General features: G+C 60.8%; 2 protein-coding genes across 4 annotated transcripts; one reads left to right on the top strand and one right to left on the bottom strand.

Moving 5' to 3' along the window:
• Positions 1–2,974: 2,974 nt before the first annotated feature.
• On the bottom strand, positions 2,975–4,783 carry LRRC55 (leucine rich repeat containing 55). The gene is made up of 2 exons (XM_074842461.1): positions 4,152–4,783; positions 2,975–4,070 (listed from the first exon to the last, which is right to left on the bottom strand). The coding sequence occupies exons 1-2, from the start codon at positions 4,765–4,767 to the stop codon at positions 3,835–3,837; spliced, it is 852 nt and encodes a 283-aa protein (XP_074698562.1). The 5' UTR covers positions 4,768–4,783; the 3' UTR covers positions 2,975–3,834.
• A 6,318-nt stretch (positions 4,784–11,101) lies between these two features.
• NLRP6 (NLR family pyrin domain containing 6) lies at positions 11,102–19,849 on the top strand. 3 transcript variants are annotated; one of them, XM_074842342.1, is made up of 10 exons: positions 11,102–11,402; positions 11,817–12,199; positions 12,549–14,298; positions 14,870–14,956; positions 15,202–15,375; positions 16,485–16,655; positions 16,859–17,029; positions 17,925–18,095; positions 18,751–18,921; positions 19,287–19,849. In XM_074842342.1, the coding sequence occupies exons 2-10, from the start codon at positions 11,857–11,859 to the stop codon at positions 19,375–19,377; spliced, it is 3,129 nt and encodes a 1,042-aa protein (XP_074698443.1). In that variant the 5' UTR covers positions 11,102–11,402; positions 11,817–11,856; the 3' UTR covers positions 19,378–19,849. The 3 variants fall into 3 exon arrangements, with proteins under 3 accessions (XP_074698443.1, XP_074698442.1, XP_074698444.1); XM_074842341.1 differs by having other exon boundaries at positions 11,103–11,402; positions 12,459–14,298; XM_074842343.1 differs by lacking the exons at positions 18,751–18,921; positions 19,287–19,849 and having other exon boundaries at positions 11,103–11,402; positions 12,459–14,298; positions 17,824–18,019.
• Positions 19,850–20,692: the final 843 nt, after the last annotated feature.

Here is a 20,692-nt window from a genome sequence, read left to right as displayed (position 1 = left end):
TGGGGAGGGGGGTCCAGCTCTAATTTGTGCTGGGAAAATGTGGATTTGCTGAAGCTGTGCTTCCTCGCCGCGCAGAGGAGCTTTCGACAGACCTTGCGGCTCAGAAATAGCCAAGAAAATAATGGGTGAGAGCTGCCGGCTTTCGGAGCGGGCGACGGAGCGGGGGCTGTTTCAGGGGTGTCCCCACCGCGCCAAGCCCTGGGCAGCCCACCCAAAATTTGGCCCCCAACACCCCTTGGGGGGCTGATTCTCCCTGTGTTCGGAGAAGAAAAAGCATCAGGTGGTTGTGGCAAGTGCTGGGGGCTCTGGGGAGGGAGAGCGTCGGCTGTGAATGATGAGGTGGGGGCTGAAAGAGAGAAAATTGGGTGAAATGGAGAAGAGAGTTTGGGCTTTTTTTTCTCTCCTGTGTTTCCCGAGGTTCAAGGGCCTTCAGCCGGCCAAGGGGCGAAAGGTGGGGAAGAGCTGTGGTGTGGGACCCCCGAGGGTCCGGTTGTCCCCACACACCGGTGTGACCCTCCTGCGTTGGGGAGGGGATGAGGGAGGAGGGAGGGCAGAGAAAAAGGGGTGGAAAAGGTGGTGGAGGGAAAATTTGGGTCATGGGGGGAGGTTGGGGAAGGGAGGTGGGGATAGAGTATGTGGACGGCTGGATGGATGGACAGACGGACAAGTGTTGGGACGGAGGGGAAGATGGGTGCAGGTATAGAGGGATGGAGGGACGTCTGGAAGGACGGGTGGGTGGATGGGTGGAAGGACGTACAGATGGGTGGACGGCGGGAGGGACGGGTGGGTGGACATCGGCTGGCTGCAGCGGTTCGGGGGGACAGGCAGGGCAGCGCCGGGGGTGCAGGGGGGCACCGGGCACCCCATGGCCGTGTCGGCGGGTGCTGCCAACAGCCGGTGAGCTGGATGGCGCCGAGCAGGCTCAGCCCGTGACGCGGGTGGGCAGCGGGGGCTGCCCCGGCCCCCCCCCCACCCCCGGCGCCGACGCCGCACAGCTGCTGCCCGACCTCTCGCAAAAGGCGAGGGAGCCCCCGCGTCCCCCCGCCCGACGGTCCCGGGGCGGGAGGGGGGTCCCGGGGAGCGAGGTGACACGGCGGTGACCCGGCAGCCGGCAGCTGGGCCCCACCGGGGCCGGGAGATGCTGCCGGAGGAATAACAGGAAGCGCCGGGAGGGCAAAACACGACTGATGCCTTCTGCAGGTTGTGGGCCACCGCCCTCCCCGCCCCGCACACGCGTGTCCCGCTGCACATGTGTGTCCGTGCCGCACACGCGTGTCCCCACCGCACACACGTGTCCCTGCCACACACGTGTGCGGCCCGGAGCTGGGCTGCGCTGATGCTCTTTATTGTTGAGGTTCAGCTCTGAAAAAGTGCTCGCTGTTTTACAAAAGTCCGCGGTTATAAAATGTTGCTCTGTACAAAGACCCCGGGGGGGGGGAATTTGGCTTTTCCCCCTTTGCCTTCCCCACCCACCCATGCTGGGGTAGTGTGGAGGGCGGGGGAAAGGGGGAAGGATGGAAGGAGGGAAGAGCAGAAGAGAATAAAAGAAAAGAAAAAAGGAAAAGGAAAAAAGAAAAGAAAAAAGAGAGAAAAGAAAGAAGAAAAGAAAAAACAGTCAATAAAATGGAAAAAAGGAAAGGAAAGGAAAGGAAAGGAAAGGAAAGGAAAGGAAAGGAAAGGAAAGGAAAGGAAAGGAAAGGAAAGGAAAGGAAAGGAAAGGAAAGGAAAGGAAAGGAAAGGAAAGGAAAGGAAAGGAAAGGAAAGGAAAGGAAAGGAAAGGAAAGGGATAAAGGGATAGAGAAACAATAAAAGAAAAAGAAAAAAAGAAAAAGAAAAGAAAAAGAAAACAAAAAAAAAAGAAAAAGAGGATGAGAGTGAGGATGAGGATGAGGCAAAGGGAAGGAGAAGCCGGGGGGGAGAGCAGGGTGGCTACCTCCATGGCCAGGTGCTCCCCAGCTCGCTGCAGGGCAGGAGGTGGCGGCAACGTGGGGACGGGGACACCCACCCGTCCTGGGGACACCCATCACCGTGCCCGGCCGGGCAGACGCTGGCACAGTCCTGCACCCAAGGGTGGGTCCCTGCCCTCCCCGCAGTGGGACAGGGCGAAGCGTGAGGACCGGGCCATTTTTGCTTTGGAAAGAGAGAAAACGGGTCGGGCCGGAGAGCCAGGCGCTGGGGACGCGTTCGCTCTTGCTCCGCTGGCCCCGCAGTGCGGCCAGGAGCTGCCGACGGAGGGACGCGTCTTGTCCTCGGCGTCCAGAGGGTGTCTGGGGGGGATGTCTCAGACTTACCAAAAAGAAAAAAAAAAAAAAAAAAGGGAAAATAAAGGAAAAAGAGCCCAGGTGCCCCATCCTGGGACGCAGAGCTGGGGGCTGCTGCCCTCCTGTGGGCACGGGCCTTGGGGTGCAGCCACGATGGGGGTGCAAGCTCACCGTGGGTGCAAGCTCACCGTGGGTGCCATCTTGCTGCGGGTCCAGCCTGACGGAGGGCGCAGGCCCATCTCATCACAGCTCAGGGTGGCCGGTCCTGGGGCCTCCCGCCTCCCCCCAGCTCGGCCCCAGGAGCGCGGGCGAGGCCCCGTCCCCGGGTCTTACCCCCGGTGCAACCCCGGGGCGCTGCCACCTGCACCCAACCCACTGCCTCCACGCTGCTTCTGGGGGTCCCAGCCCCGGGAGATGCTCAGCGGTGGGGGTGGCATCACCGAGCCAGCACATTGCCTCATTTTTCCCTGTTTTCGCCTTTTTTTTGGTGGTTGGTTTGGTTTTAAACTGCACCCACATCTACACTCTGCCTCCACGCAGGGTGGGACGCGGTAAGAAAATGAAACAACTCACGGGCCGACCCTTCCTGGGGGTGCGGGGCCCCCTCAGCCCCGCTGCCGCGCGCTGGCCGCAGGACTGGCCACCAAGACTGGGTGAAACACGCCCCGGGGGATGGCGGCCGCCCTGGCCGGACAGAGGGGTCGTTGGCTTGCTTTGTTTTTTTTTTTTCCTTTTTTTTTCTTTTTTGTCTTTTTTTTTTGGCATTCCTTTCGCCTCCCAGCCATCCCACATCGGCGAGCAGGGACGAGGCGAGGGGGTCCCCCGGCGATGCCCAGTGCCCGGTTTGGCCCCGAACCTGCGCAAGACTTTGGAAGAGAAAGACAAGGACCGAAACGTGGCCGGGAGGGGCCCCCCCAGGGAGATGCTCGCAGCTCGGCCCGCTGCCAGTGCTGTCCCAGCACAGCCCGGTGTCACCGGCAAGGCGCAGGCGTCCCCCGGGTCCCTCCCATGGGAGTGGCAGTGCTGAGCTGGGTGCAGGCACCAGGTCCTGGGCTTGGCCCCCCCCCGGCTTTTCGGGGAGGCAGGAGAGCATGGGCAGGATTCGGTGGGGCTCCACCAGTGCTGCTTTTGGGCTGAAAGCGGGGATTTCCTTGGTTTTCCCCAGGGAGGGTGGCTGGTGTCCCCCAAAGCCGTTTTTGGGGGTCTCTCTCCCAAGGAGAGAGGTTTGCTCCCTGCTGCAGCCCCCAGCCCCCACTGCCCGGGGCCGTGCGGAGGCTCCCGTGGGGCCCCCGTGCCGCTGCCTCCACCGGCCCTGGGTAGCGGGAATGGGGGGTTCCAAGCTCATGGTGCTGGGGGGGACAATCCTGGAGAGTGCCCGCTGGGGCAAAAACTCCCCGTTTTGGGGCAAAAGAAAGAGGATCCGTCCCCGGGTCTCCCCTGCCACAGTGGGGCCAGCGTCTCGAGGGCTACCCCGGCACAGGGGGCGGCGGGAGGGGACGAGGACAAGGCACAGTCCGGCGTCCCCGCGGCGGGGTGGCCAGGTTGGGGGGGACGTCAGCGACGTCGGCGGTACCTAAACGTCCTCGTCCTCGCTGGCCTTGCTCCAGCGGTGGCAGCAGTTGGCGGTGATGCCCAGCAGGAAGTTGGTGGCCACCGAGGCGATGGAGACAACGAAGCCGACGAAGGCGATGAAGAGATAGTCGTCCAGCGTCAGGGTGAGGTGACAGGCCTGGAAGCTCTCCTCCGTCAGGGAGAGCAGGGGGGCTCCTGCCACCTCAGGGGGGGCCCGGCACTCGGCCAGCTGCGAATCTGCCGAGGGAGTGGTGTCAGGGCCAGCTGCCCCCCCCAAAACGAGAGGGGTGTCGAGGGGGGGACACAGGCGGGACCTACCCGAGGCGCAGCGCTGGATGCGTCCCCGCAGCCACTTGAGGAAGGGCTCCATGGCGCAGCCGCACACCCAGGGGTTGCCCCCCAGGCGCAAGCCCACCAGCCCCGGCAGCCCCTCCAGGGCATCCAGGCTGATGGCCGACAGCCCCCCGTAGCTGAGATCCAGCTCCCGCAGCTGCGCCAGCCCGCGGAAGGCCTGGGGGTGCACCCGCCGCAGGCCGGGGTTGTGGCTGAGGTCGAGGCGCAGCAGCCCGCTGGCCTCCAGGAACATGTCGGCCGCCACCGAGCTGAAGTTGTTGTAGCTGAGGTCGAGGTGGGCCAAGCGCCGGGCGCCCAGGAAGAGCCCGGCCGGCAGCGCCGCCAGCGAGTTGTTGCGCAGGTCGAGAGCCCGCAGCTGGCCGTAGCAGGCCAGGTAGCCCGGCGGGATGCTGGCGATGCGGTTGTGGGCCAGGCTGAGGTTGCCGGTGTCCAGCGGCAGCTCGGGGGGCACCGAGAAGAGCCGCTGCCCGCTGCAGTCCACCGCCTGCCCACGGCACGTGCACAGCACCGGGCAGCCCGCCCCGGCGCCCGCCGCCACCGCCGCCGCCGCCGCCGCCACCAGCCAGGGGCCCAGCAGCATGGCGGGGCGGCGGCGAAGCCCCAGCCGGCGGGGAGGCCCGGACCCTCACGGGGTGGCGGGGGCCATGACACCGCGGGGAAAGGGCCGCCCGCCCGCCCGCTCAGGCCGAGGGCTGCCGGCAGCGGCGGTGGGGAGCGGGGCCGGGCAACGAGCTACCGGAGCGATGCGGCGGGCGTGCCGGCGGCATTCGGGGGGTACGATCAATCCCCCCCGCCGGGGGCACGGCGAGCCCCGGGGCGGCGGTGGGGACGGCGTCGGGCCGTTTTCGGCTGCCTGCGAGGAAGAGGGGTGGGAGGAAGCCGTGCTGGCCACACGCCCTGATGGGGGGGCCGCGGCTCGTGGCCATGTGGGGCACCCGCTCCCTCCCCGTGCCCCCCTCCCAACCCGTGATGGGGCCGCCCCACTCCTCCAACCCCACGCCCCGGGGATTTCAGCCCAAAACCAACCCCCAGCCCTGCTGACCTTGGTCAGCTCACCCAGCCGGCGGTGGCCAGAGCCGGGGGGGTGCCCACTCCCCAACCTCCCTGCCAGCCCCCGCTGCTGCCAGCTCAGCCCAGTGCCGGGGATGCCCTCCCCGCCCTCTCCCGTGGGGATAACCCCCCCCCCGGCACCCACCCGGTGTCCCCCCCAGCCTCCTCTCGCCCCCCGCTGCCGCCTGCCCATCTTTGCTCCTTCCTCCCTCGCCCATGCCCTCCCCAGCTCCATCCTCGCCCCACTGCCCCATCTTACCGGGGCGGGGGGATGGACACCACCGCCACGGCCACCCCCCTTCTTCCCAGGCCCCCGATGCCTCCGGCAGTGCCGGGGGTCCCCCGGGGTACTCACGCCAGCCGGGGGGATGAGTGGAGCTGGGCTCCCCACGGCCGTGGGGCTGGGGTGGTGAGATGGGGGGTCCCCGGGTGGCCGCCCTCGCCCCCAAGGCCGACAAGTTGGGCAAGCGGCTCCCGCAGCCGCGGCCAAGGCTGATGCCGAGCCTGGCAATGGGAGCAGGTCTTTCCCCACCTCCTTCCTCCCCTCCTCCTCCTCGTCCTCCCTTGTCTCTCTCTTTCTCTGTCTCTTTTTTTTTTTTTTCTCTCTTTTTTTCCTTGAGGGCCAGATACTGACGTTTCGGTGTCTCTTAGCAACTGCCTCCACATCTCTGAGCAACAGGAGAGCGGGATGCAGAGCCGCCGGAGCGATGGAGACGGCGGAGGGTAGAAATGCCCCCGCCCCGGGGACACCCCGGCCAGGGGGGACCCGCACCCCAATGTCGGAGGCACCCGGGTGGGATGGAGCGGGAAGAGGGGTGGCATTCCACCCCCCGCCACGCGCTCGGCCCATCCCCAGCCCTCCCCGCACCCCCCAGCCCTGGGAAGCATCCCCCGTGGGATGGGGTGAATCAGGGTTTCCCGGCCTCTGAAAACAGAAACAAATTACGTATCGGCAGAGTGGAAAAATAAGGCATCCCTGATCAAAGTGGGCGCGACGTTACCCGAGTGTTTTCAGCCCAGCACACCCAGGCCACAGGGACCCGCTGGCCCGGGGGCTGCAGCAGCGCTGGCTGCAGCATTTCCACTGAAAACCCTGCTGAACCCGCACACAACCCCCCTCCAGCCTGCTATAAGCTGAAACGTGGTTTGCTGGTCTTTTTTTTCCTGCTTGCAGACCTGGAAAATGCCTCAGGTTGACGCTGGTTGTTTTGCTCTGCACGAGCTGAAAATTTCTGCCTCTCTTCTCCTTTTGGGTGGGGAGGGGCTGAAGCGGGTTTTAGCAAGCTGCTCTCCTGCCCGCGGCTGGCTTTTGACCGTGGAAACGGCCGTTTTGGATCACGAGGGTGCCCATGTTTTGCAACACCACAGCTACAGCATTTTTGAGAAGGAAGGACTTTCAAAACCCAGCCTGCCGGCACTCGGGGTGGGGGGTTTCCTTGTTTTAATTTTCTCCTGATGTTTTCATGGGGTTGCTCCTTTCCCCAGCTGAAACCTCTGGCCCCATCCCGGTGTTTCAGCGGCATCGCCCAGGGGGTTGTTTGCTCCCCACGTCCCGTGGGACGGCCGCTCCCTGCCACGGCGGCTGCCTCTCCCCAGGGTGGCTATTAATTGGCGCTGCTTGTAGCCCGGGCTCCCAGCAGGCTTCAAGGGAAACTCCAGGAGCCGAATACAGCCAGACATCCCAGGAGCCAGCTGCAGCTCAGGCAGACACATAATTAGAGATAAGACCAAGCCTGGCTGCAGATCTCTTCCCAGCATCTATTTGTGCAGAGGTTTTTTCCACTCCCCCAGCATTTCGGGCTACGTTGGCAGCAAATAAGCTGGCCAATTACCCCGACCGGGGCTTCTTTGCACCACAGTGGAGCTTGGCTGGTGGCCCCTTCGCCAAACCCCGTGGTCACAGCCCTGGGGACACCGCGGTGGCCGGGCATCGTCCCTGGGGGAGCTGCCACCCGCGCTCCCGGAGCCGGGGTCAGGACGCTCCGCTTTGGGGTGAGAAGGAGCTGGGGGCTTCCCTCCACCAGCTCACCCACAGACCCCCCCTGCGAGAGCCCAGCCCCACCAAAACAGCATTTCTGGGACAAAAACGCAGGCGGGAGAGCGCCAGCTTTTTGGATGATTTCTCCAAGCTTGCTTCCAGCCTCCCTTTTCAATTTTTCTGCCCCCTCCCCTTTCTGGGGGGGCCGTTGGCAGTGAGGCAGCCCCCTCTCCCGCAGCTGGCTTGCCGAGGCCCGGCCCCACTTGCCAGCAGCCACCAGCCGGGCTCCCCCCGGTCCCCAGGAGCCTGGGATGGCTCCGAGGAGCCTGGCTTGATACATCTGCTTTATAGGCAGGGCTTTATCTCTGTCAGGGCAGGCAGCATCTGATAGCCCCCTGCGTTTAGTCCCTGTGCACTCAAGCTTTGGAGAGGGGGAGGAAAGGTGAGGAGCGGTTACATCCCCTCTTCTGACGGGTGGTCAGAGCTGTTGGTCACAAACTGGTCAAGAAAGATGATCTTTCCTAACCAGCATCCCTAATCAGCAGGACAAGGAGATCACCGCCTTTGAGCAAGGACATCTGGGCGCCGTTAGACCTTGCAGAGGGTACGTTGCCAACTTGGCAAGCAAACGTAAGGCCCGTGTATCCTTCGCTGAACTCCCTCATTCTAAGACTAAAAATCACACCTGTAGGTCAAGAAGCCCCTTGCCCAAGTGAAGACCCCCCAAGCACACGTAGTAGTATCATGTCAACAGTATTATAATTGTATGTAAATTACTGACCAATCGTTGTAGAGAGGATGGACCTGGAAAATTACTATCTCTCCAAGTTTTGTCTATAAATATAGCTCAAAAAGTTCGGTTGGTGTGCTTGATTTGTAGGAAACTACTGAGCACCGAGGCTTGCACAACCCTAAGGTTAATAAGTAATGTCTCTCCTGAGTGTGTGATTACTGACCGAAAGAGAGGAACCCGCTTTCCGGACAGCACCCTCGCAGCCCCCAGACAGGCAGGTCGGCTGCGGTGACACCCAGGGCTGCTCCTCCGGCCTCTCAAAACAAAATGAGGTTCACTGTATCTGCCTCCACTGCCAGCGCCCCAGCATGAAACAGGGCTGCGTACATCTTCCTGTGATGGGGAGCAACGGGAAAAGCTCGGGCACCTCAGAGCCCTCTCCCGGCCCCCGCTGCCGAGCGCGCCCATGGGTTTCACCTTCTGCCGGAGGACCGGGGCTGCTGGCAGTTGGGGCTGCAGCGTGGGACGACACAGTTTGGTTTCGGGCTGCTGGTGAGGCCCCGTCCCCGCCCCGGTGGAAGCAGCACCCGCCAAACCACATCCCCATGTGCCCACGGCAGGCAGGAGGTTCAGATTGAGGGCAGCCGTGCCGGCACCGCGCAGCCCCGCGCCGGGCTGGGGACACGGCCCTTCGCAGCTGCTGCCGGCTGGCCACCGCAGCAATAAAATCAGACGGGCTTTCAGCTTCCCCAGCATCACTCTCAATACACTAGACCAGCCCTTATCTTTTTTAAAAAAACCCCCCACGCTCGAGTTTGCACTAATCTAACCCAGCCTGGCCGCCATCGCTGTGAGATGGGTAAAGCTCAGGGAAACGGGAGCGCGCCGGGATCCCGGCAGCAACGGGGCTTGGCCTGACGTCGGTTTGGGTCTCTCCACCCAAGATACTTCTGTCCTCTGGCTGACACCCTGTAATCACGAGCTGCTGGTAGAAATCCCAAACCCAAAGTGCCTTTCTGAGTCAAGCGTGGCACATCCACACAGCTTCGAAAGGCTTCGCCATCGGCCAAGTAGGTTTTGCTCTTGTCTGCTTTGTCTTCGTGCTGCCCAGGACACGTGTCCTGGTTTCGGCTGGGATAGCACTAATTGGTTTTTTTTTCCTTCTTCCTTAGTAGCCAGAATAGTGCTGTGTTACACATTCAGTACAGGATTTGCTACGAGAAGGATGTTGATAACACACTGATGTTTTTAGCTGCTGCTAAGAAATCAAGGACTTTCCAAGTCCCCATGTGCTGCCTGTGTGCAGGTGCACAAGAAGTTGGCGGGGAGCAGAGCCAGAGCAACGGACCCAGACAGGCCACTGGCATATTCCATATTGTACAACGTTGTGCTCAGTGTGTGTCACCAAAACCTGGTAAATGCAGAACTCTGTAACACTCAGCTGAGTATTAGGGAGCAGGCGCTAGGTGCATGGGGGATTGTTCCTCTTACCACACAAGGCACACTCCTTATATACATTAAAAGAAATGAATATTCATGTCATTTCCAAGAAGCACCCACCTATTTCCAGGCAATCTAATGCATATGTTAATACATTGTGCAAGCTGCTAAACCTGGGGAAGGGTCTCTGGTGGTCTCTGGTGGTCGTCCTGGGGCAAGGACCTGAACCCGCTTTGCCCGTACGTGGCAGGTCCCGGGTTGGACACGCAGCCTCACGCACCGTGTTCCCCCAGCGCCTGTACACGGGGGCCTGTTACAGTTCGGGCTGGTCCCTGACACTTGGCTGACGTGCAGACTCCTCACCCCTCCGTGTCTCTCGAAAGCAGGCATCTGCATGTCTGCTGGCTTCGCCCGTTTATCTCAAGGGCTGGTTTTTCACCATGTATAGATGGGGGGTGATCGGGAAGCTCCACTCAGGTTCCTGGGATGGTGGTTTCAGGATTCTCTCTTCTCTGGGATCACTAGCCAGGACCAGGCTGGGCTTAGGTCAGTCTGTGGTGTGCAATCGCACTGTGCATTACCCCTTTGTATTTTCTACTGTTACTATTATTATCATTAATTTCATTTTATTTCAATTATTAAACTGTTTTTATCTCAGCCTACGAGTCTCCTTCCCCTCCCAACCCTCTTCCCTATTCCCGGGGGTGGGAGCGAGCAGCTGTGTGGTTTAAGTCGGCCGGGTTTAAGCCATGACAACGCTGTGGCTGCAGTGGCTGGAGCTTCCCCTCTGGACACTTCACCTTTTTTCTGCGAACACCATTAACAGCAGCAGGAGCTGTAGGTGGGGCAGAACCTGCTCTTGGTTTCTTCTCACACTCTACACCGTGACCTCCCACAAAGTTGTTTCACAGGCCCTTTTACAGTTTCAGTCTCAGAAAGAGTTGGGTGGTTTTTTTTTTTCTTCACGCCTGTGTGCTCCTGCCTGTGCCTCACTCGGGACCACAAAAGCATTTCCTGGGGGGGGGGCTCAGCCACCTCGCCCCCACTCGCCCGCCCACCCATGCCCTCCCCATGCACCAGCTGCATTTGCCCGAGAGGTTTTTGCACTGACCCGACCCATGGGCTGACCAAGCCGCCCTCGGCTGTTTGCTTACGGCTTGTTTTCAGTGCCAGGAGCCTGCAAACGGTTTGGGGGGGTGTTGCAGCCCAAATTCAACCCGAATTTCACCATCAGGGCTGCTCCTTCCCCTGGCAGCAGCTCTGGCTGATCCTATCTTTAGGTCTGTCACCCTTACAGCAGCCTGAGTTCTCGAAGCTTTTTGCTTGGCCCCAAAGCCCGTGCTGTGACCCATTCCTGCTGCCCAGGGGGGAGCAGAGCCACGTCCACCATCTGGTGAGGCTGCTGGTGGGCCAGACCCTTCCCTGGGCGTGGGACACCAGAACGGGTGTGTTCAGCTCTGCGGCAAGATGAATTTCAAGGAGAAGTGGCAAAACCCACCACCTGGCTCAGCCACGCCGGGCACCAGGGTCTCCGTTCCTTCAGCACAACCCTCGGCTGCCACGTGAGAAGGAAGGAGCCAGTGCTAAGAAGAGATGAGAAGAGAAGGGGAAAATAAGTGAGGTGCAGAAAGGTCATGAAATGTGATAATTTTGACCTGAGAGGGAAGGAAGCAGCGGCATGCTTTCAAAGCAAGGCTCTGCCCGTACAGGAAATCGTAATGCTTGTGCAGCTCACCGGCTGGGTTTTGCCCCGACGATGAAGGTCTCCGGCCGTCCCTGCAAACCTGTCGGGCTCCGTGGTGCTGCATGGTGGGTCCCAGGTGGGCTGGAGCAGCCTCGCTCCGCAGCAGGGCTGGCTGCCCCGCTCTGACCCTCGGGGGACACTGGTTCTGCTGGAGGGGACCTGGGCGTCCTGGTGGCGATACAGCTCTTCTGGCCAGGACACTGATCTCCTGGCTGGCCACTGCTTTTCTGGTGAGGACATCGCTCTGCTGGTGGGGACACGGTTCTCCTGGTAGGTGGACTGACTTCTGGTGGGGACACGGCTCTGCTGGTGGGGACGCTGCTTTCCCGGTGGGGTACAGCTCCCTCGGTGGAGACATTTTTCTCCTGGTGGGCTACAGCTCTCCCAGGAGGGATGCTGCTTGCATGGTGGGACGTGGCTCTAGTGAGGCTCTGGTGGCCCCTGGACTGCCGCCCCACTGCTCCTTGTGCTGGTGCTGGTGGGGATGGTTTGGGCAGGGAGCAGGCAGGGGTACAGCAGGCAGGACTGTGGTGCATGGCTGGGGGCACGGGGCAGGGAGGCTGGGGGCAGCAGGGGGCACAGCTCCCCCAGGGCAGAGACATCCCCGCCGGGATGGGGCTGGGCTGCGGGGCCGTGGAGGCTCCTTACAGGATGTTTTCCCCAAACCTCGTCCCCCCATCACAGGTGCAGGGCCGTGCATTAGCCAGGTGTCAGGGCTCTCCCCATGGGGGGGCGCGGCAGCAAGGAGAGCGCCCCGAGCAGCAGCGGCCCGCAGGACACTGCTGGGGACCTGCTGCTCCAGGCCCTGGAAGATCTCTCCGAGATCAACTTTAAAAAATTCCGGCACACGCTGGCGAATGGAGACCTGCAAGGCAGGAGCTGCATCCCCTGGGGGCGGCTGGAAAAGGCCGACTGGATCGACACGAAGAACCTCATGATGAATTCCTACGGCGGGGAGGACGCCCTGGATGTGGCGATAATTGTCTTTAAGCACATCCATCTCCTCAATGCTGCTGACAAGCTCCAGGAAAAAAGGGAGAAAGGTGGGAAGGCCAAGCAGCTCCCCGGTGAGTACAGCATCTCGCAGGGTCCCGGGCACCGTGTCCTGGGGGTTGTGACTGCAGGAGCGTGTGGTTGGGGCCAGGAGGATGCTACGGAAAGGGCGGTGGGTTGGGGGTCCCTGTGGCAGGGTGTGGGGGGCTCCTCCAGGGAGGAGGAGGTGGAAGAGGATTTTGGGGGTGTCAGAGGCTCAGTGATGCTGCCCACTAACACCCCTTTCTCTTCCTGCCCTGGGGTCTGCTCCTCTGCTGGGTTCCTCATCACCAGGTAGCTGCTGGCGGGGAGAAGCGTGGGAGGGCTCTGCTGCTGCTTGCCCTGCGGTCCGCAGGTGCGTGAAGAGGCCTCCCACCCTTCCAGATTACCAGAGGAATTACAAAAAAGCCATATGCCAGGCCTACAGCCACATAAAGGACCAAAACGCCCGGGTGGGTGACAGCGTGAGCCTGGAGAGCAGGTACTCAAAGCTGCTGATTGTCAACAAGCACCGTGACGAAGAGGAACGGGAGCACGAGATCATGGCCATGGGGCAGCGGCATGCGGAGATCATGAAGGAGCAAGCCAGCTCCTCCATCACTGTCGATGACCTCTTTGATCCCGGCCCCGATGGCTGGACCCCCAAGGTGGTTGTGCTCGTGGGAGCTGCGGGCATGGGCAAGACGATGACGGCCAGGAAGATCATGCTGGACTGGGCGTCTGACAAGGTGTTTGCGAAGTTTGACTACGTCTTCTACATCCACTGCCGGGAGGGCAACCTCCTCACCAGAGAGGCCAGCATGGCCGAGCTCATCACCCAGTGCTGTCCCAGCGGCTCTCTGCCACTTGACAAGGTGCTGGAGCAGCCAGAGAAGCTCCTGTTTGTGATCGACGGCTTCGATGAGCTCCGCTTCTCCTTCCACCTGCCTGAGCCTGAGCTGTGCTCCCAGCCCAAGGAGAAGAGTCTAGTGGAAATCACTCTGAGCAGCCTCTTCCGCAGGAGGTTCCTGCCTGAGAGCTCCCTGCTCATCACCACGAGGCCGGCCGCCCTGCGGAAACTGAGCAGGTTCCTGAAGTGCGAGCGCTACGCTGAAATCGTGGGGTTTTCCGAGGTGGAGAGGAAGGAATATTTTCACAAGTTTTTCGACAACGCAGAGCAGGCGGCTGCCGTCTTCCAGTTCGTCAGAGGGAACGAGGCGCTCTTCACCATGTGCCTGGTGCCCATTGTGTGCTGGATCGTCTGCACCGTCATGAAGAAGCAGTTCAGTGGCACAAGAGGTCTCGCCCAAAGCCCGAAGACGACGACGGGGATCTACATCCTCTACCTTTCTGCCCTGCTCCAGTCTCTGAGAGGCCGGCTGAAGCCAGACGTGCCTGCGGTGCTCAGGAGTCTGTGCTGCCTGGCAGTTGATGGTGTCTGGAAGCAGAAGGTCCTCTTTGAGGAGAAGGAGGTGCATGGGTATGTGCTGGACCAGCGACAAGCCCTCCCACTCCTCCTCAGCGAGCACGTCTTCCAGAGGGACATCTCCTGTGTCAGCACCTACAGCTTCATCCACCTCAGCTTCCAGGAGTTTTTTGCGGCGCTCTTCTACCTGCTGGAAGATGAAGGGGAGGCGCAGGACCTCCCCGCTGGTCCCTCCAGGGATGTGAAGAAGCTGCTGGAGAGCTACAGCAACTCCAGTAACTACCTGATGCTAACCGTACGGTTCCTCTTTGGGCTCTTAAATGAGGACCGCAGGAGGGAGCTGGAGGAGAAGACGGGGTGTAAAATCACACCCAGGATTACGCAGGAATTACTGGCGTGGCTCCAGAACAGCCAGAAAACGGCCCTGGCTTTGCTGATGCAGGAGCCGGCCGTGATCCGCGAGCTGGAGATCTGCCACTGTCTGTACGAGACCCAGGACGAGCGTTTGGTGGCGACCGCCTTGGATTCTTTCATGGGGGTGAACCTACGGGGGCTCAACCTTAACCGCTTCGATCAGATGGTCCTTTCCTTCAGTGTAAAAAACTTCCCCAAGCTGGAGTCGCTTGACCTGGGGAACTGCTCCTTTCTGCGGGACGACCCGGAGGACTGTGCGGACCCGCAGCCGGCCAAGAAGGCGCGTTGGTGCGTGAGGCCCCAAGCCACAGAGCGGTGAGTCCCTCAGAGCCCAAAGAGCTGCCGTGACCCTGCCGAGGAGCCCATGGCAAGGCCAGTCCTCCTGCCATACCGGGACACCGGCAAGGGGATACCGGTGTGACCGAGGGGCACAGCCGGCGGCCAAGGAGCAGTGTGGGAACAGGGATGGGAGTAGGACAGCATAGACCTAGACTAGACTAGACTAGACTTAGAATAGGATAGGGTAGGAGTAGGGGTAGGATAGGAATAGGATGGGAATAGAGTAGGATAGGAATAGAATGGAGTAGGGATAGAGTAGGAGTAGGAATAGGAATAGGATAGCATAGACAGACTAGACTAGACTAGAATTAGAATAGGATAGGAGTAGGAAAAGACTAGGGTAGGAACAGGCTAGGAGTAGGAATAGACTAGGATAGGAGTAGAATGGAGTAGGAGTAGGAATAGGAATAGGATAGCATGGACATAGACTAGACTAGACTAGACTAGAACTAGAATAGGAGTAGGGATAGGATAGGAGTAGGAATAGAGTAGGATAGGAATAGGCTAGGAGTAGGAATAGTAATAGGATGCATCTCTTTGTTTTCAGGGAGAAGCAAGAGGAGGGGAAGGAGTCACCCATCCATCTGCTTTGTCAAGCCTTGGAAAAATCAGGCTGTAAATTAACGAGGCTGAGGTACATCGCTCCTCTCTGCCGGGTGAAATGGGGAAGCAAGCAAAGCCCCGCCGGCCTGGCTGGGTCTCCTCGCTGCATGGGGAGGATGAGCACGTCCCGCCACGGCTTGCCGCACGGCGGGACGGGCTCTTCTGCTCCCGGGAGGTGCCCAGGGAGACCAACCTGGCTTGTGGTGGCTGAGTCAGGGAGGGCTCGGCTGGTGCGTCCCTGCGGCTCCGTGGCTCCTCTCCGCATCTCTCTTGCAGGTTCAATCGGTGTCAGCTCACGGGCGCCTGCTGTGGGGCTCTGGCCGCCATCCTCAGCGTAAAACCCTCCCTGACGGAGCTGGACCTGGCTGGGAACGAGGACCTGAGGGACGGCGGCATGAAGCTGCTGTGCGAGGGGCTGAGATGCGGCGCCTGCCCGCTGCAGACGCTGCGGTAAGGGACGTCGCCAGCACTGGGAGGCTGCGGGACCATTTGTCTCTTCTTGTGAGCCTGGAAGAGGGAAGAAAAAAAAAAAAGAAATAAGAAAGGCCCATTTACTGCTGCTGCTGTTGCTGAGGATAGCTTGAGGCATCACAGACCTACTTGTCACAGGGGTGACAAGTATTATTGCCTTTTCCATCAATATAATTTAGTTCCACATTTTTAAATGGATGAGTCCCCGCTAGGACACTGTAGGAAAGAGAGGGCGCTCATTTTCAGTGCCGAGCCCAGATGGAGAAGTTAGAGAAGAGGCCTGTGCTACTGTCCCCGCTGTTTGCTTGTCTGTGGGTGTCTCTGTGCACCTCAGGCACCTTCTCCCCGGGCTCTTGCCCTGCTGCTGTGGGAGTTTTTGGGTCCCTGTGTGCCCGGGCAGGAACAGGGCTGGCCACACACCATGTAGAAACATGTAATTGCAGAACTGGATTCACCCCACCGAGCATTTCTGGGAAGGGGATGAACCATCCCTTAGTGGTGTCTGCATTTTCCTCTCCGTTTTATTTTTTTTGGGGGGTGTTTCCATTTCCCGCATTTTCCCCTGGTATAGATTCAGCCTGCACAACAAGGTTTGAAAGAGGGAATCTCTCTGAAACTTCAAGAGTGAGGCAGATCGATCTCACCCACTCAAGCAATATTAGTGGTTTGCCCCCAGACCTTTACCCCCCGGCTAAGCGGACGCTGTCTGGTCGCCTCACCTCTCCATTCCCACGCCCGGCACAGCGGGGCTGCCGCCGGGTAACCACTTGCGGCTGCACTTCGGCATTTTGTCCCTTAGAGTTTGCAGATTTGGGTCGCAGTTTGTGCTCGGGAGCACATTTGAGCCGCTCTCAGCGTCACGACACCCAGGGACGCTGAACAAGGAGCAGCAAACAGCAGTTACAGGCGTGCCAGCTCAGGGCCAGGGATGGGGAGATGGCCCTGGTGTTCCCCTCCCTTTTCCAACAGTGTCCCCAGAGCCTCTGCAGGACCCACCCCTGTGCCCAGGCTCGAGCTGGGGGCACTGGCCGGGTCTCTCTGACCAGGGGCGATGGAACGGGGCAACCTCACCACCATCTCTTCTTCAGGTTGGGCTGCTGCAACCTCACAGCCGCCGGCTGCAGGGACCTCGCCGCCGTGCTGGGCGCGATGCCCAGCCTGGCCCAGCTGGACCTGAGTGACAACCCCGTGGAGGACGGCGGCGTGCGGGCACTCTGCGAGGCACTGGCGGGGCCCAGCTGCGGCGTCCAGAAGCTCTGGTATGGGGCGTTGGGCTTTGCTCCCCGTAGGTGCCTTTCGGGTGGGGTTGCGGCCGGGTGGCTGCTCTGCCCCTGCGGCGCCACATCGCTCCCCCGAACCGCTCTAATTAAACAGCCTGAGCACTTGCCCCGGCTCAAAGAGCAGCGGGTGGTTTTTGGAGAGCACTGAGCCCGGCTTAGCCACGGCGCTGTCACCCGCGCAGGCTGTGGCAGTGCCGGCTGACGGAGGGGAGCTGTGGGGCCCTCGCCACGGTGCTCCCCGTCTGCCCCAGCCTGAGGGAGCTGCACCTGGGCGTCAACGAGCTGGGGGATGGCGGTGTGCGGCGGCTGAGCGAGGGCCTGCGGGATCCTGCCTGCCGGCTGCAGACACTGAGGTGAGGGGCTGCCGGGGGCATCGCTGGGTGGGCACTGAGAGCCTTGGCAAGCGGAGTGTCAAAACCAGAAAGAATTACCGCCGCACGATCCAAGGACATAACGTGCTCCTGGGCTACGCAGCAGCGTGCTGGCTGTCCTCCCATGACCCGCAGGGCCACCACCACTGTGACAGCTCTGGTTTTCCCATCTGCTTTTAAACTTGAGCTTTTTACCCACTTCTCCTTTGGGGCTACAAACACGCCTCATCTCAGCCACCCTACAAACAGAGGTGGCAGAAAGCCAGGCAGAGGCACAGACTGCAGAGAGGCTGCAGAGCAGCGGTGGTAAAACTGGAGTCAGTGGCATTTCCCAGGGCTCAGGCAACATCCCCCCACCTGCACAGCCCCCCGGGAAAAGGGGTCTGGGCTCGGCTGGGGGGGCAGGGGAGTGAACGGGGCGGTGAGCAGCATCTCTGCCGCTCGGGACAGCGCTGGAGCCAGGAAAGAGGGCGGCAGGCGGTGCAGCCCTACAGCCTGGCAGCAGTTTTAAGCTCCAGCAGCGATGCTGAGCCCAGGGGAGGGGGCTGCAGTGCCCCGGGTGGGAGATGTGGCTCTGCTGGGGCGGACAGCAGCTTCCAGGTCCCTCTCGCCACTAGCCAGTGCCTTCAGGGGGCTGTGGGTGCTGCCCACCCCTGGAACTACAGGAGTCAAAGAGGAAAAACCTACAAGATTTGGGAGGAAATATAAAAGCGAGATACCTTGAGAGCAGGGGCAGTTTCTCTCTGCTGAAATGTCCTCCTCCCCATCGGCCCCAGGACAAAGGTGCCGTTAGTGTGGAGGGGGCTGTGGGCACCGTCCCCGCAGCTCAGCAGGCAGCCATGATGATGCCCCTCTCCTCCGGCCATGCCCCACGCAGGCTGTGGCAGTGCCGGCTGACGGAGGGGAGCTGTGGGGCCCTCGCCGCGGTGCTCCCCGTCTGCCCCAGCCTAAGGGAGCTGCACCTGGGTGACAACAAGCTGAGGGATGGTGGTGTGCGGCAGCTGAGCGAGGGCCTGCGGGATCCTGCCTGCCGGCTGCAGACACTGAGGTGAGGGGCTGCCGGGGCTCTTGGGGCGGGAGGATGCTCTCTGCAGGGACCCTCTGCCTCCCACTTGTGCTCCCCGGATGAGTCTCCTACAGCCAGTCCCCATCCCTCCCCAGGGCAGCTTGGACACCTTCGGGTGGGTGCCAGGAGCCTCGATAGGCAGGGTGCTAACAGCTTAAAAATAGAAAATTATTTATTCGTTAGCTAGATGAGATTATTTGTTATCATCCAGATGAGATAACTAGGATTTAAAGCCCTCCAAGGGGGAGCAGCAGTATGCTCGCTGCCCCAGCTGCAGTTATTCCATTCACCAGCACATTTCGGGTGCACATATATAGACATTTGCTCCTTAACAACCACCCTGATCGTGTTTGGTGGTTGTAAGAAATAATGGGGGGGTACCCCAGTCAAGAGGAAGCCCAGTCCTGCCCATGCCCATCTAAGGGATGTTCCCCATCCTGGGAAGATGATACCCAGTGCCAGAGACCTCACAAGAAGCCTGGAGCAAGGCTCTGGAACAATCCCCCCTGGAATTTATTTCCAGGCACCCAGAGGAGCCAGGGGGAGGGTGTGCAGGCAGCGTGAGCGAGGTCTCTGGCTCTGAAGGTCTGTGCGTGAAACCCCCAAACATCTCCTCTCTCCAACGCCTCCCCGGCAGCCTGTGGAAGTGCCAACTGACCGGTGCCTGCTGTCAGGATCTCTGCACCGTGCTCAGCACCAGCCGGAGCTTGGAGCACCTGGACCTGAGCGAGAACAACCTGGGAGATGGTGGCGTGCGGCTGCTGTGCGAGCCACTTGGGCACCCCACCTGCACCTTGCAGAGGCTGTGGTAAGGGACTGGGGGCTGCGGGGCTGCTCCAGCCATGGGGCTGCTCCCCGCAGGGACGGGGACAGACCAGGTGTGCTGTGAGCCTCCCTGCCCCAGCCTGCCCTGGGAGGTGGGAGAGTGGTTTCTGTGAAGCTGCGGCTGCTCCTGGGCCCACCTGAGAGGGCTCCATGGACCAGCCTGAGCCTCAGTCTCCCCCACGCTCTCTGCTTGCTGAAGCAGAGAAAGCTGGGTAGGACAGAGGCCAGACAACACCAGACCCCCCCCCCCCCAGGCTGCTTTTTGTCTGGTTTTTTTGTCTGTGCAATGTTATGGCCAACAGCGAATAGCTTGAGTAGATTTAACCTCTTTCCTTCTCCTCTCCAAAGGCTAAAGAAATCTGGATTAAACGAAGAGACGTTACAGAAGCTGGGTGCTCTCAAAGAAATAAAACCCAAGCTGTACGTAGGATACATTTGACGAGCAGGACTCGCCTGAGCGTGTGTTAAGAGGAGATGAGGGGCTGGGAGATGTTCTTTCCATTTATGAGAGGTCCTTTTAGTGCCGAAAGCACCTTTCAAGAGGCGTGGCCAGGCTCTGAGGAGTGTAGGAACCACCACCCAGAGCTGAGACGCGTTTGTGCACCACAGGCCCAGACAGGAGCTCCTCCATGGGCCCGGGGGGGGTGGAGGGGCCAGGGCCGAGGCAATGGCTGAATCTGAAACTGGAGCGTTTGGTGCCCGCTGTTGGGAGTGCCCGAACACACCTTGGCTGCAGATATTTATTCACTACCCCTGGTTCATTCACTGTGATTCATACATTGATGAGGGTTTCTGTATTTGTCTCATCCTGGAGTTTCCCAGAAAGTATTCTCCCTCTTCTTTTTGGCCACATATTTATTGTGGAGGATGCTTGTGTTACACCCACGTTAAATAAAGATCTCCTCCCTGAAGTCTCTTCACGCTGTGACATTTCCATTCACTCCTGTGCCAGCAGCGATGCCCCTGGCCCTCGCAGGGCCCAGGCAGCCCCGGGGGTGCTGGCAGTCCCGCAGGCTGCTGTCTCTCCCAGTACCCAGGGCATCGCTACGCAGCTGAGCAGAGTTGGGCTAAGGAAGCACAGATCTGCTTAAACTCCCCAGTCGCTCTGGGGACCAGCACAGCTCTCGCCAGGGGTAAGAATGGTGCTGCATCTCCTCCCCCATGACCCAATTCTGTCTCTCAGCCCCAGTGCTGAGCTCCAGCTCCCCAAGTCTGCTGAGGTGACACCTGGGACCACACTCTGTCCCCTTGCCCGGTGCTGCACAGGCCTCGTCAGAGCCCTGCAGGCAGTGGGACCGGCGGCTGCCTGCCCCAGGCACTGGGAAGCGCCAGCACCCAGCCTGGGGCCAGCAGCACGGGCCCTGCGCGGCCCGTGGCTGCACAGGGGATCAGACCTCCCAGATGCCTTCGCAGTCCCTGGCCCAGCCAATATCAGATCCCCCAAAACTACATCACAGCTTTTGCTGATTGCAGGCCCCGGCCTGGAAACGCTCTGACAGTGGCTGGGGTTTGGGCAGCGGCCCTCTGGGGAGATTCCTGCTCATCGCCCGAGCATCGCGCCTGCGGTTTGACGGGTTCAGCCCCGCGCTGGCACAAGCGGCAGCAAAACCTGTTCAGCCCCGAGCATGACACTGACTAGCAGCCCCCACTCCCTCCTGCCAGCAGACCTCAATCCTCCCGCAGCCAGGCACCAGCCCCAGTGGAGAGCCTGACCTCCAGCTCCCATCCTCCACCAGGGTCCGGAAACTGCTGCC

The sequence above is a fragment of the Strix aluco genome, chromosome 16 (genome assembly GCF_031877795.1).
Source record: "Strix aluco isolate bStrAlu1 chromosome 16, bStrAlu1.hap1, whole genome shotgun sequence".
In the NCBI taxonomy this organism is placed as follows: domain Eukaryota; kingdom Metazoa; phylum Chordata; class Aves; order Strigiformes; family Strigidae; genus Strix; species Strix aluco.
The sequence above is the reverse complement of the archived record's forward strand: the minus strand, read 5'-3'. Positions and strand labels throughout refer to the sequence as shown.

Coding starts and splice junctions, on each gene's coding strand:
- LRRC55 (XM_074842461.1), bottom strand. CDS start 4,767: ATGCTGCTGGGCCCCTGGCTGGTGGCGGCGGCGGCGGCGGCGGTGGCG. Junction 4,071..4,151: donor CATCCAGCGCTGCGCCTCGG/GTAGGTCCCGCC, acceptor CTCCCTCGGCAG/ATTCGCAGCTGGCCGAGTGC.
- NLRP6 (XM_074842341.1), top strand. CDS start 11,857: ATGGGGGGGCGCGGCAGCAAGGAGAGCGCCCCGAGCAGCAGCGGCCCG. Junction 14,957..15,201: donor TGTAAATTAACGAGGCTGAG/GTACATCGCTCC, acceptor TCTCTCTTGCAG/GTTCAATCGGTGTCAGCTCA. Junction 18,096..18,750: donor TGCCGGCTGCAGACACTGAG/GTGAGGGGCTGC, acceptor CCTCCCCGGCAG/CCTGTGGAAGTGCCAACTGA.